The sequence below is a fragment of the Chanos chanos genome, chromosome 5, assembly GCF_902362185.1.
Source record: "Chanos chanos chromosome 5, fChaCha1.1, whole genome shotgun sequence".
Lineage (NCBI taxonomy): Eukaryota > Metazoa > Chordata > Actinopteri > Gonorynchiformes > Chanidae > Chanos > Chanos chanos.
In genome coordinates this window covers 15,410,045-15,423,818 of record NC_044499.1, presented here as the reverse complement: position 1 = coordinate 15,423,818, position 13,774 = coordinate 15,410,045, and the positions used below count along the sequence as shown (strand labels likewise).

Below are 13,774 nucleotides of genomic sequence, written 5' to 3'. Positions count from 1 at the left end.
CATCTGTAAGGTGACTGTCATCCTTTTTTTATTATAGGTGAGAGACCGTATAAATGCCAAACATGCGAGCGTACTTTCACTCTGAAACACAGTTTGGTAAGGCATCAGCGTATCCACCAGAAAGCTCCCGATGGCAAAGGGGTAGAGGGTGGAGATGATGTTGAAGAAGGAGATGGAACTAGAGATGATGCTGGGCCTGAAGTGGAGGAGGGGGGCAAGTGTCAATCAAGCAGTGAGAGTGAATCAGCAGAGCTGACCATTCCAAACAGCTCCAACCCTCTCACGGAGAAAGAGAAGGAGAGCGAGGAGACTGCCCAGCCAGCAGAGAACAGCAAGGAACAAGACAAAAAACAGCCAGAGGCGGAAAAGCAATTGATGAGCATGGCAGGATCCTCAGAGGAACTTCCACAAGAAACTCAGACCGACTCTGCCTCCACAGACGTCTCTCACCGCAGTGATTCATAAACTGCCAGTGGGTGTGGCCACATCCCGACTGAGGTTCAGGAGGGAGATGTGCAGTCTTCAAGGAGCCCACTTGCTGAAATAGGATCCATGGTCCAATATTAATGATGATTTAGTGCTACTTTACCTCACTAAATGAGGATCCAAGGAGATGTGGGTCATACAAGATGCCAAACTTGAATTTCTTTTCTTTTTTTTTTTTGACATCACAACTACTATGTGGACACAGCTCACTGTGAGGATGCCTTAATTTTTTTCCAGGACATTTGAATCCGTATAAAGTTCAGCAATTGGATTATACAAATTTAATGATATTTTTATGGAATTTTTAATTAAGCACATTAAGCCTTTATATCTAAATGATTTAGTATGAATTTTCTATGATAATCAGAGGATTTATATTTCAGCATTAAAATGTTATTCCCAATTTCTATTTCTTTTATGGTAAAGAACTATGTTTGGAGGACTTTTTTTGTGCTCAAATGGGACTCCAGAGCAGAAGTGCCTGAGACATTCTCTTTATTTTTTGTGAACTCTGCAATCAGATTGACTTAATCATTGAAGAGGACTTGAGAAGAGGAATTATAATAAAGCTCAGCTTAAAAGCAGAGTTCAATTCTTTGCCAATTTGGATGATTATCTGTCATTTGTTTATTGGCAATATTTGCCAAGTGTTTGTATATTCTTTCCTTTCACTCTGAGCCTCACTGACCTATGACACTCTAGTCTTGTGGTTAAATTTGAAGGCTGACACATTTGAGACTGCACCCCCTGGTGGCCAGGAGTGTGAGGATTAATATTGAGACATTGTGTATGTGTGTGACTTTAGTGTGTGTCAGGGTGTGCATTTGACCACAGCATGTATTTGATAACAGTTTGAAGCAACGTGCACTTCAGTGCAATACCGTTTGTGTGGTTCATTGGTTTTTATGTTTGTACTTGAAATCACCCTGCTGTTCATTTTGTTTTTCAGAACATCTTCACTCTGTGTTTCACTGCCACCTTTAATTGTTCCTACGCTTTTTACAGAAACCTCAGTTATTAACAAAGGAAACCTCAACACTCAAAACAATACTCACAAACTTTACACTGTTGGCTTTAAGCTATGTTGTGGCCAGAGGGAGAATGAACTAATTTTTATCCCTCGGCACTGGTGGCTATACATTCTTATTATATAGAACTAAGTGCAACTTACAAGTTGCATCAATTACATGAGTTTATCAGAACACAGATATACACCACTGTAACTAAACAATAAGCGGGAGAATGATCTTGGAGTGCTAAATGATATTCAGATTGTAATCAGATGGCTTGATAAGATGGGGTTAGATTGATCAGACTACAAAGCAAGGTTTTTTGGCTCAGTTGCACAAATACAGTCTTTAACAGTCATCATGTCTGTAGGCTTGTTTTTATGGAATTTTTAGAGATATCACCAGCAAATCTAAGGCCAGTGTTTACTTAAGGAACCATGGCAAAATGAGAAGTCACCAATTTTTATTATAATTTTTCTTTTCCTTTTTTCTTTTTGGCTGGAACAAATCTGATTTCCTGCTTTTCGACTTTAGTTCGTGTGTGTGTGTGTGTGTGTGTCTGTCTGTCTGCCTGTGTGTCTGTCTGTGTGCAGCAGTAATGATAAAGAATACACACTGAATATTTTTATGTATTTATTGAAAAACCGAGGGTGCGGTCAAAGCTAATCTAAGAAGCCATGTAGTATCAAATTTTTTGTGTAAAGATAACTGAAAGGATGACTTAAGCACACAGACCTTCAAATGGTTGAAATTGGTAATTCTTATGGATTTTTAAGCTTGAGATACAATAGTCCTTAAATTTACACTTTTGTCCTTTGTATTTTTTTGTTTCTGTAAATTGAATTTGCATTCAATACACAAGTGCATTAACTTGAGATGTAATTACCATGGACTGATATGTTTATTGCAGATGAGTTTGAAGGGGTATGAATCTTAGAGTAGTGCTTGCATGATAGTGTAATTAGATCATTTTACCTGTTCTTATCTTTCTCAGGGGCTTTTTCAGTATATGCATACTTTAATAATCTTTTTTTCTTTTATGGGGGAAAAAATCTTGCTCACTGATATAGTAAGACAAACAATCACTACATATATGTGCACATGACTGTGAATTTGTTCAGGAAGATCTGCCATCTGTATCATCTCAAAGTTTTATGTTAATTTTATCTCATCCTGCCCTGTTTTTGTAGGGGTTGGGATATAAGATTGGTAGTTCAACAGTGAAAAAAATTCTTATGTCACTTTTAGTGGCACAAGTGATACCCTGTCACTGACTTCTGTGTCTGTCAACAGAGTTTTTCCTTGCATACATCAGATAGTTCATAATTAGGACAAAATGATTATGTTTCTGTTAATCTTTTTGCATCACACTATGTACAATCCTGTTTTATGTGGAAATCATGCAAAAACAATAAATTTACACTAAGAAAGAGTGAGAGAAAAAAAACATTTGAATGACTTTTTTCGTGGCAAAATTTTTCTGTCATGAAATTTGACTGTTAAACGAAAACCATGACACAAAAAAGCAAAAAACTCAAAGGCAATATGTAACAGTAACGTGTCTGAGAAACACATCTCAATACGCCATAAATGTTATTTGAGAAGGACACTGTAATGGAAGAACAAATACCACTCCAGGTATTTATACTGTATAGACTGTTTACTTTTTCCACTGTCTTCCATCGTCGTCAGAACAGCAAAAGAAACAAGATGGCGAAGTGGCGTTCATTATTTTAGTTTGCGTTTCTAACGCATGATCCCTCCCAGCTTCCATAAACACGTTGCCGGAAGTGCACCGCCGTGTTGAACGTGGGCTGTGCTCGCGTGTTGTTTTGGCTTACTGTGGAGTATCATTACGTGTAAACATTTGCGTTTTCATATATATTTCGGAATCAGAGTGAGGATTAATTGTGCTCTGTCGCAATGTCGGTACCTCAGATCATACCCGGGCAATTTGATGACGCAGAGGAATCAGACAGGTATGGCTGAGTTCACTCTTTGCACTCTTAGTAGTCATGAGCACGGAGACCGGCTGAATTAAATTCCCTAAAATTGTTATTACATTAAATGCTTTTCACTTTTAACCACGATATTAATGTTTGTTTATGCACGTGGTACTTCGTATCCAGTTAGATGGCTGAGTCTGAATGTCCAGTTATGGCAGTTATGATATCTAAGGATGCGAGACACAGAAATTTAACGAGTTACTGAATTTATTTTAAGAAGATAACGAAAGGTTTGTGCTGCCTTCTTTTCCCAATCTGTGTCAATACGTAATATATGATTTATACAGTGAGTCCGAACTTTGTCACATACCTGACAAAAAGTCGGCATTAGAGGTCCAGTTCAGTGGAGTGAATTTGCACGTACAGCCACGGAGTAAGAACGATGATGACGAGGAGGAGGACGAGGACGAAGACGACGATGAAGACGTTGACTGGGATTGGAATGAGGCAGGCGGAGGAAACATTACGAAGCGCTACACAGCAATGAGGACGGGAAATAACCAGCAGGTATTCGTTCAGTACTCCATGATCCATTGTGGTTAAACCGTCAGCAACATGCCGTGCTGATTTATTCAACCTACTCGAACACATCAGCCGAATGTACATCATCGAAACGGAATCTGATAAACAAAACATGTCTATTAATGTCATGTTCAATTATTTCCTTGTTTATGTCTTAAGAAGTTAATACAGAAATTGGGAGAAGTTATAGAGACTATAAAGTTTTAACACTACCCTTTCTGTGTACGTGAATTCCTCAGATTTGTACTGCTTTGTGGAAAGCACCAAAATGCCATTGTTATTACATTAGTTTTTATCAGATTTATGTTCACTTTAGTTCACCTCAGAAAACGCTACACTCTTATTAGTTATTATGAGGATGTGGTTTCGGTTTTTCACACTCTGTTTTATGTATTTCTGTATTTCCCCAGGCAAATAGGCAGAATCCAAAAAATAAATCTCTAAAGATGTCCACCCCCTCAGACAAGGTTCTCAGGAAGTTTGAACACAAGATTAACCTTGGTGAGGCCAAGTCTCCTTGTATTATCATATCACAACATACTTCTTCATGGAGACGTTATTTTAGCAGAATAACATGACATTTTAGCCAAAACTGTCAAGCTAAAAAGCTGTCCATGCTTTGTTTCATAAAGTTTATCTGAGTTGAAATCCTTAGCACTGGGGTTTTGACAGTGTATCAAAAACACACTTCCTTGACTTAATATAGTTCTGTTATTCTGTTTTGCAGATAAACTGAACTATGCAGACGCAGTGATCAACAAAGTGACTCTGATGCAGAAGCAGAGAGAAGCAGACACGTTAGTCAATCTTCTCACTCACTCTCTTATCCAAGCAGCACATCCTGCATCCTCAGTAGTCACAGGCAAACTCTCTCTGTCACACTGTACCATTTTATAATCAAAATTGTTCAAGGGAACTTGGCCTTTTGTTGTCACAGGTATCGAGTGAAGGACAAGTCAGACAGAGCAACCGTAGAGCAGGTCTGTATGTGACTCTTAGTCACGAATACAATGATCCAAACGTGTCATCAGATTAATTTTTTTTGTTATGTTCCTCATTTAAATAGCGATCACATTTTTATTTACCAGTTGGCATGATTGTTTGACTGCGTTTGTAAGTCCGTAGCACTTTTACTGCCCATAGCAAAAGTACTGAAAATGTGGCATAATCTGTTTGCTTGGTGATTGTTTGAGCAGGTTTTGGACCCTAGAACTCGCATGATTCTTTTCAAAATGCTCAGCAGAGGAGTTATCTCAGAGATCAACGGCTGCATCAGCACAGGCAAAGAGGCAAGTGCCTTCTTTTCGCTAATGTAAACTAATCTTCCAGAGGGGCAAGTACTGCCCATGTTTCAATACAACATATGCTACTGTTCCACAGAAGCAAGTTTTTCTTCAAAATAGTACATGTACTAACGTTAGTCAACTGGACAGTTGCTAAACTAACTAACAGGGAGAAGTATAACTTGTCTATTTTTCAGTTATTTTTGTCTTGAGTCACGCTAACTAATGAAAGTACTCATTTGTGAGCTTATCGTTCTGAATTTTTGATTAATTAAACTGAAGCATGTTGTAGAACAGGATCATTTCCCATATCTGTGGACGCACTTTCGGGTAGCCTTTATTCACCCTTGACTCTCAATGCAAACTAATCTAATCTGCATGCTGGAATAAAAGTGTAATATTTCTTTTCTTCATCAGGCCAACGTTTATCATGCATCCACTGCCAATGGAGAAAGTCGAGCAATTAAAATATACAAGACATCCATCCTTTTGTTCAAAGACAGGGATAAATATGTTAGTGGGGAGTTCAGGTAAGACACAAAGCAAAGTTGTGGGGTGCTGATTTTTGGCATTAGGCTCTCTGGCATAACACATTGAATTTATGTGGATGTATATGCCCAAAGTCAAGTCCTCACTGACTTTGCAACAGTCAATAATTCATCAATGCGTGTTGGTGCCACTGACTGTTAATGAATGTCCCCTAGGTTCCGCCATGGCTACTGCAAAGGTAACCCTCGCAAGATGGTGCGTACCTGGGCAGAGAAGGAAATGAGAAACTTGATCAGGTGAGCTAGAGTTTTACTTACCTTCCGTTCCATTACCGCTCTGTTGATGGCACTGATAACCCTTTTTTTACGCAGTGCTTGTGTGCAATAGTGATCACTGCTGTAATACTGTTTATGACTAATGTAGATCTGGTTATGTTTGTTTGTTTAATGCAAGGCTTCAGACTGCAAAGATTCCCAGTCCAGAGCCAATCATGCTGCGGAGCCATGTTCTTGTCATGGGCTTTATTGGCATAAATGACATGTATGTATGCCAACACACATCATGTAACACCTTGAAAGTATACATCTAGGTCAGGGGTCTGTAACCTTTATCATCAAAAGAGCCATATTTGCCCCCTCCCACCAATAAAATTCAGCTGGAGCCGCTAAACGTATTTGACCCTTAAAATAAAGATAACACAGTTTATAGAATTTTGTATATAGTTATACTCTATATACAAAAACTATCGTTTATAATGCATTTATGAAATTGTAGAAATACAATAGGCCTACAGCATTAGATTTTTTTTTGTTGTTTGCTAATTTCTGGCCACATATCAACCTTACAGGTAAGCCAGCATCGCTGGTAGTGAAAGCAAAATTAAACACTCTATTTTCCTCCAACACCTTTCTCTTCTCAGATTTATCCATGATAGCTCACCAAGGGCAGGGGTCAGATCTGCATATTAGCCACCTGCTTGGAAAAGCGCCCAGAAGTGCGAGTACACAGGATGTGACGCATACTTTAGTGGACGAAGTATTAAAATATTTTTTTTAGTTTCCACAGAAATTAAGAAGTGCTCCCTATGAAAAGATTAACCACCGCGCAACAAAAATGAGTAAACATAAAACAAAAATAACCATTATTTATTTCGGTGTAATCTGTGGTCAAAGCTACAGAGAGCCATTGCAAAGGTGCTGACGAGCCGCATGTGGCCGACCCCTGATCTAGGCCATTAGACATTAATCAGTGGTATAGAGACTGTCAAATGTTTATGATGGGCTTCTGTTTTAACAACCCCATCATAGATCTATTTTGTCATAAGTCCCCTTATAATATATACATTGTACGGATATGTCAAAATATATCTAATGTATCTTTTTCTCTCATTTTCTGCATTAGTTCTATTAATGATGATAATAATAATAATAATAAGAAGAAGAATACAGTACAATAATTATAAAATGAAATACAGTAGCAGTAACTATTAATGAATATTGTAAATAATACCGAGACTCAAACGATAAGAAATATGGCTGCCAATGTTATCATACAGCAGATCGTCATTAGATTTTATGGCCAATGTGACAGCCATTGTCCGAGTCTGAGCCGTCGTAAGTCGCATACAATGTAAGTGGAAGACACTCAGTACAAAATTCCAAAAATGGCGAATGGTCTTTTTGGTGTGTATGTTTTGAGTGCTGCTCCCTTGTGGAAACTGCTGGCGACAGTTTGAGTTTGCCCCCTGTGTGTTTTAGGCCTGCTCCTCTTTTGAAGAACGCTGCTCTGTCTGAATCCAAAGCAAGAGAGCTATACCTGCAGGTCATCCAGAACATGCGCGTCATGTATCAGGAGGCCCGTCTGGTCCATGCTGACCTCAGTGAGTTTAACATGCTGTAAGTCTGTGGATCCCGCTCAACACTCTCTGCGCTCTCACATTTTCAGATTCTCTACTAGTCCTAATATTATCATAAGCGTTGAGTCTCTGAAACGTTTAAAAAATTTGTTCATTGTTACCCTTTTGTCTATAGGTACCATAATGGAGATGCATACATCATAGATGTGTCCCAGTCTGTGGAGCATGATCACCCTCATGCCCTGGAGTTCCTCCGTAAAGACTGCAGCAATGTCAATGGTGGGTGTGCTAAGAACAGCAATCTTATTAAACAACTTTAAGTCTATCATATAGACTGGGCAGAACTGAGCTCATACCATTGCATTTCAATTATGTGTAGCACCTTGTTATAAGAATAGACAAGGCATTTCATTGTTGTGTCCTGAATTTTTTTTTTTTTTTCCAGACTTTTTCTTCAAACACAACGTTGCAGTGATGACAGTTCGTGAGCTGTTTGAGTTTGTCACGGACCCCTCCATCACAAACGAAAACATCAACCAGTACTTGGAAAAGGTGATTTAACAGTTATTTTTGTTTGAGCGAGGTTAACGTATACTTGCTTCATCCAGGCTTTTTTTTTTTTTGTACCTTTTGTGTACTACCTCAGTTTTTTGTTTGTCTTGTCACAAAAAATGTCCTGTTGAAGTGCTTTGGTAATTTGCCATCATCTTAGTGGGACTGTGAATGTATGGTGTCAGTAGGTTGACATTAGTTGATGAATATTTGTTGTGTTCTTCTAGGCAATGGAGGTCGCCTCTGAAAGGACAGCAGAAGAGCGATCCAATCAGGACAAAGTAGATGAGGAGGTATAAAACCTTTTTTTTTTTTTAAATAAGCGATTTCAATCATCAATTTTTTTTCCTTATTTTTGCATAATGTGAACTAATTGTTTAATTTTTCAAGTAACTTCAAACAGAGTGATTTTTCTGACCCGTTCTAATAGGATTTGATCTTTCTTTGGTGAATGACAGGTTTTCAAGAGGGCCTTTATTCCACGCACACTGACTGATGTCAGCCATTACGAACGAGATGTAGACGTTATGAAGCAAATGGCAGATGAGTCCTCAGAGAGCACGCAGAATGACAATGTGAGTCATTCATTATTAATACAGCACAGGTTCACCATTGATTTTTATAGTGTATGACTTCATTTGATCAGCACTGACAGTTTGATGTGTCTCCATCACAGATCCTGTACCAGACGGTAACCGGCCTTAAGAAGGATCTCTCAGGCGTGCAGAAGGTGAGGAGCGATGTCACTGAGCATCATCTCAGTACTTGTTTGCATGTTTAAATGGACTTAAAAAGTCCATGTAAAGTTTACATGTAGTGTTTAATGAGCAAATTTATGAAATTTTACCGCAATTCAGGTACCTGCATTACTAGAGGACCGTGCCGCGGAGGGTAGCTCAAGCTCTGAGGAGGAGGAAGATGAGGAAGGTGTGGAGTCTGAGGAGGATGACACAACTGAAGGGTGCAACAGTGAGGCCCCGCCACTGGACAAAAAGGTACATGTTTTTCACTTGATGGGCTTCTGGGAAAATGAAGGCAGTGGCTTTTAATTTGAATATTCTTTTTTTAACGCAAAGTTTCTCCATGACATCTTTTACCTGTCTGTCTCACAGGAAAGAAAAAAATTGGTAAAAGAAGCTCAGAGAGAAAAAAGAAAAAACAAAGTTCCCAAGCATGTAAAAAAGCGCAAGGAGAAAGTTTCCAAGATGAAGAAGGGAAGATGAACAGAGGAGATTTTGTCTGGATTCCCATGGCTCTCATACTCGCGGTCTCATGTACACTACATCATTGACGGGAGGGACATAGAAGCACCGTGAAATGCCTATTTGGATGCCATGTGCAGCCCTCCTTCTTCTGAGACACGGGAATCAGTACTAAATTGTTGCTGCTAACAGAAAAATAGCAGTTTTGTGTGGTTGGATGAATGATTATGAAATGAGAACAATCCACTGTTTTCTCCATTACATTAATTTCGTATCAGTGTTGACTTTGGGCTTTGAATTTTGCTCTGACGTCAAGGCAACAAAACTTGTTTGAATATGCTGTATAGTAGTACATTTTTATTCAAGAAATATTTTTTACATACATGATGTATTGGCTTCAATACCTAACATTATTTTGCCACAAAGTTTACATCATTGGTCCACATTTTTATCAGACAAAATTGACATATAAATAATAAAAGATATCTTTTTTTGAAGGTTCATTTCACATCTCTAATAATTTAAAATGTTAATCTCTTGTCTTTTACGTATCATACTTGTTGGCAGTGGCCCCCATGCACACCACATTGGTGGTATTTAGTGTGAGGGTTGAGCTCCTACAGACAAAAAGCATTCTGCAGATTAGGTCACGTGACCTAAACTTGTCCTAGCGAATGCCCTCTATGTAATTAGCAGGCAGCATGCCAGACTGGCCTGTTCTCTGCACTGTCCCATACATCCATCCTTCATCAATGGGCTGCACGTTGTGGATTACATCACCGTCCTGGAAGGACACCTCATCACAGTCCCGCGCCGAATAATCATACAGGGCTCTGTACACACTCTTTAAAGAAAACACAAAAATACCCTAAATGTGACGCACTAGATTTATGCACAATGAATCAGTGCATCTGAGATATCATGTATTTCTTTAATCTGAGAAAGAAATTACTGATTAAAAAGTGTCTGACTTGTTGTTAATAATTGTTCCGATCATTTAATTGCTTAATAGAGAAATGACAGAAGAGACTTACCATGGTAGCAGGATGTGCTCTTAACTGCATGGATCTTAGGGAATGCATGCTGGTCTGGTGCATGTAGCTGTGGCCCTGGGTGTACCCACTGGGGTAATATGCACCAGGAAGCACAGGAGCTACATATTAAAGAGAAGGCAAACAATCACTTGTAAAACAAACAGACTCAATACACCCTAGAACACAAAATCTGGTCCCGGAGGGCCAGGCTCCTGCTGGTTTTTGTTTTCACCTCTTTGTTACCTGTTGATTTTCACCCTGAAAACAGGGTGCATGTTCTTCAGTCAATCAGAGATTGTATTTAGTTCGTCAACAAGAAAAATAACAGGACCATGGCCCTCCAGGAGTGGATTATCTGTTATATTTTAAGTTGTAAAATGGTTAGGAATACCCCACTTCAGATCTTTGGATCATACACCTAAAGGTACTGATTCCAAGCGAAGGAAAATGTATAGACCTTTACTGAAGAAATGTGAAACTTGCCTACAATAACTCCCGGTCTACGATCCATCTCCATTATGTACTGATGCACCCCTTTGCGTACGGTGTTTCCCACTGTCTGATTGTTTGGTCTCATCTGTGCCCGCACCAAGTACGCTCCTGTCACGCTCTGAGTAACACCCTGTCCCCCTGGGAACTCAAAATCCTTGTGATACTTTGCCTGTTAAGAGAAAAAGTAAAGACTTAATTCCAAAATATCCACACATTTGTAACCATAGCCTTAACTGATAAAAAAAATGAGTAAGACAAATTGGTGCACGTTTATCTCAACTCCAGTGATGTATCAGTATTTATGAAGTCATTTGTCCATTAACTCACATTGCTAACATTATCCTGGGCCCTCTTAAGTCTCTGGAGCTCAGGTGTGTCCAGTACAAAGCTGAAACCTCTGCCCTTACTCTCTTCAAAGTCCTTCCTGTATTTCACCTGCACGGCAAAGAAAAGTAGGGTGAACTCGATAAGGCATCGTGAAAAATCATAAAAGATGTAATGTGGAGAAAGCGAGTCAAATTAAGAACAAAATCGGGCTGAATTCGCACTCTTTACTGCTCTATCTCAAAGAATACTCTAATACAAGAGCATGGCCTCCTCTATATCCTGACATAGTGGTGAAAACATTTGTCTGTGTAAAATTCAGCGCTTGTCCTAAAGCCAGGACTGGGACCCCTACAGAATGGACGAATGGACCTGGCAACATAATCTGAGTTGCCAGGTGGAGACGCGAGGGGGATTCAACAGTGTACCACAGAGCAGACAGCTGCCATTTTATTCACCACGCTGACCTCAAAGAGTCACGCCCAAACACACGCTGGCAACCCAACGATGTGATCCCACCATCAGAGGACCAGTGTTTTTCCTCCTTTGATATTATTTTCTTTTCTCATTTTATTCGTCAAAATCTTGTGATCACTATGTCAAAATAAAATGCCTCCTGAAATATTTTCTTAGGTGAGGAAGACCCTGTGTTTGTTTGTACAGAGATTTATCTCATCACAATGTGTGATGTGGCTGTGTGTGTGTGGCTGTTTGACCAGACCAGTCTTGGTGGGATACCTGGCTTTGAAGTTCACTCTGTTGTCTCAGCCTCAGATTCTCAGGGGTATCTGCCACAATGGTGAAAGTCTGCTTGGGGTAGTGCCTTTAAAAAAGGAAAAAGGAGAAAACAATGGTTGGTCATAAGTTTCCAGAGATAGTGAAGCATAATTGTAAAAGGAGTAAATGAGAGCTTTGCAAAATTTACTCTCCAGATGTTACAGTCAATCTTGTTCATGATGCATCTGCTTTTAATTAAGAAGATTCTGAGGGAAATGTGAATGAATGTTTCATCTCCAAATCTGGAACTTCAGTATGTTCAACAGCTCTGTGCTAGTTGATTAATTCTTTCATCAAAACTGTTGCATATACAGCAGCTACACATATCCTAACATAAAAGTGTACTAGAGAAACATACGCATTGCAATAAGGCTTCTTCTCATATCCTTTGTAGTTGTTCATATTGAGAGTCATTCTGCATACTTCGCAGTGGAAACATCCTTTATGCCAATACTAGAGAGACAAAACAAGTATAAGAATCGACTGGGGTCGTCATCGTCATAAAATGACACCAAATATCACTGTTATCCCAATTCTCCATGTCACTGTAACAAAATATGGCATAATTTTTAAAATAAACTTTCATCTGGAATGACGAACATACTAAGAACTTTGATACAAACTTATTAATAGGTGAGCTAGAAATCACGTACCTTGTCCAGGCAATTCACTTTCTCTGTTGCGTATACTATTTTTCCGCAGCGTGCGCAATGTGGGTTCATTTTTACGCATCCGTTAATTTCGAGAGAATGGCTTTACTTAGAAGTCCGTTGACATTACGCCTCACTTTTCATCTACTGAAAACAAAGGCTAAATTCTGACATACCCAGATTTCTCACTCCGTGTACGTTTATGTCGCAGATTAAAATCGTCTGTGTATCTGCAGGTGCGCTGGCTCGTGGAAATACATGGTCAGCGTGGATGCTCAAACTGATACGGGGCCAACCCATTCCATACGAAATTCTTGGGTGGGTTATCAGAGTAGACCAGATCACAATACTAGATACGGGTGGATAAAACAGTTTAAAAGCACTTTAATATTTGTGCCTTAGACAAGACTATGAAAAATATACACAGGGGTTATTACAATGTAACTTCGTAATCATAGTTGTTATATATACCGATTCCATGTACTTTACATTGGTGTCACAATGGCATGTTACTGTGCATTTCCCTTCATATTTGTATTTGATTTGAGACTGAGAGAACTGTCAGCTGAAAATTTCAAACACTGCTGTATTATTGTACCTACAGTGGCACAGTAAGCGCGTGGGTGTTTATGTAGTGTTGTTCTAGAAGAGTGGATTGCAAGTAAATGAAAACAACTGGTCAGTTATTTATCTTTATTTCAATACTTTCAGCCACAACATACAAACACAGTCATACCAACGGGCACTAGATGGTGAAAAAAAATGAGAAAATGAGAAAAATGCCGTTGCATTAGGGTATTTAGGGTATTTCTTCTCCCACATTCCCACATCCATTACCTCACCATGTTTATTTTGATTTACTTTATAATTCTGACGTGTATATATATATATATATATATATATATATATATATATATATATATATATATAGGTCTATATATACTGTGTGTGTATGTGTGTGTGTGCAATATATGTACATATTTGTTCCTTTGAACCATTTAAAGCTGAAAAATCATTTTGATATAAATTTGTTGTAGTGCTGGGCAAGGTGCTGAAGTCCGGTCTTCGCGGCGGATTCCTGCCAGCCCCACG

At 39.0% G+C, this 13,774-nt stretch overlaps 3 protein-coding genes across 3 annotated transcripts in view; 2 read left to right on the top strand and 1 right to left on the bottom strand.

Annotated features, from left to right (window-relative positions):
* rreb1b (ras responsive element binding protein 1b) overlaps positions 1-2,930 on the top strand; it is a 29,042-nt gene extending 26,112 nt beyond the window's left edge. The window contains exon 13 of the mRNA XM_030773261.1: positions 38-2,930. Coding sequence (XP_030629121.1) covers positions 38-465 — 428 coding nt within the window. The 3' untranslated portion in view covers positions 466-2,930. The remainder of the gene's footprint in view (positions 1-37) is intronic.
* Positions 2,931-3,346: 416 nt separating this feature from the next.
* On the top strand, positions 3,347-9,562 carry riok1 (RIO kinase 1 (yeast)). Its single transcript, XM_030775512.1, has 17 exons — positions 3,347-3,475; positions 3,790-4,009; positions 4,435-4,525; positions 4,752-4,821; positions 4,962-5,004; positions 5,221-5,313; positions 5,725-5,837; positions 6,012-6,092; positions 6,250-6,336; positions 7,554-7,691; positions 7,827-7,930; positions 8,097-8,203; positions 8,431-8,496; positions 8,662-8,778; positions 8,880-8,933; positions 9,061-9,198; positions 9,316-9,562. The coding sequence occupies exons 1-17, from the start codon at positions 3,420-3,422 to the stop codon at positions 9,424-9,426; spliced, it is 1,689 nt and encodes a 562-aa protein (XP_030631372.1). The 5' UTR covers positions 3,347-3,419; the 3' UTR covers positions 9,427-9,562.
* Positions 9,563-10,072: 510 nt separating this feature from the next.
* Positions 10,073-12,754, bottom strand: nebl (nebulette). Its single transcript, XM_030775716.1, has 7 exons — positions 12,686-12,754; positions 12,391-12,485; positions 11,994-12,078; positions 11,259-11,366; positions 10,923-11,100; positions 10,440-10,558; positions 10,073-10,249 (listed from the first exon to the last, which is right to left on the bottom strand). The coding sequence occupies exons 1-7, from the start codon at positions 12,752-12,754 to the stop codon at positions 10,073-10,075; spliced, it is 831 nt and encodes a 276-aa protein (XP_030631576.1).
* Positions 12,755-13,774: the final 1,020 nt, after the last annotated feature.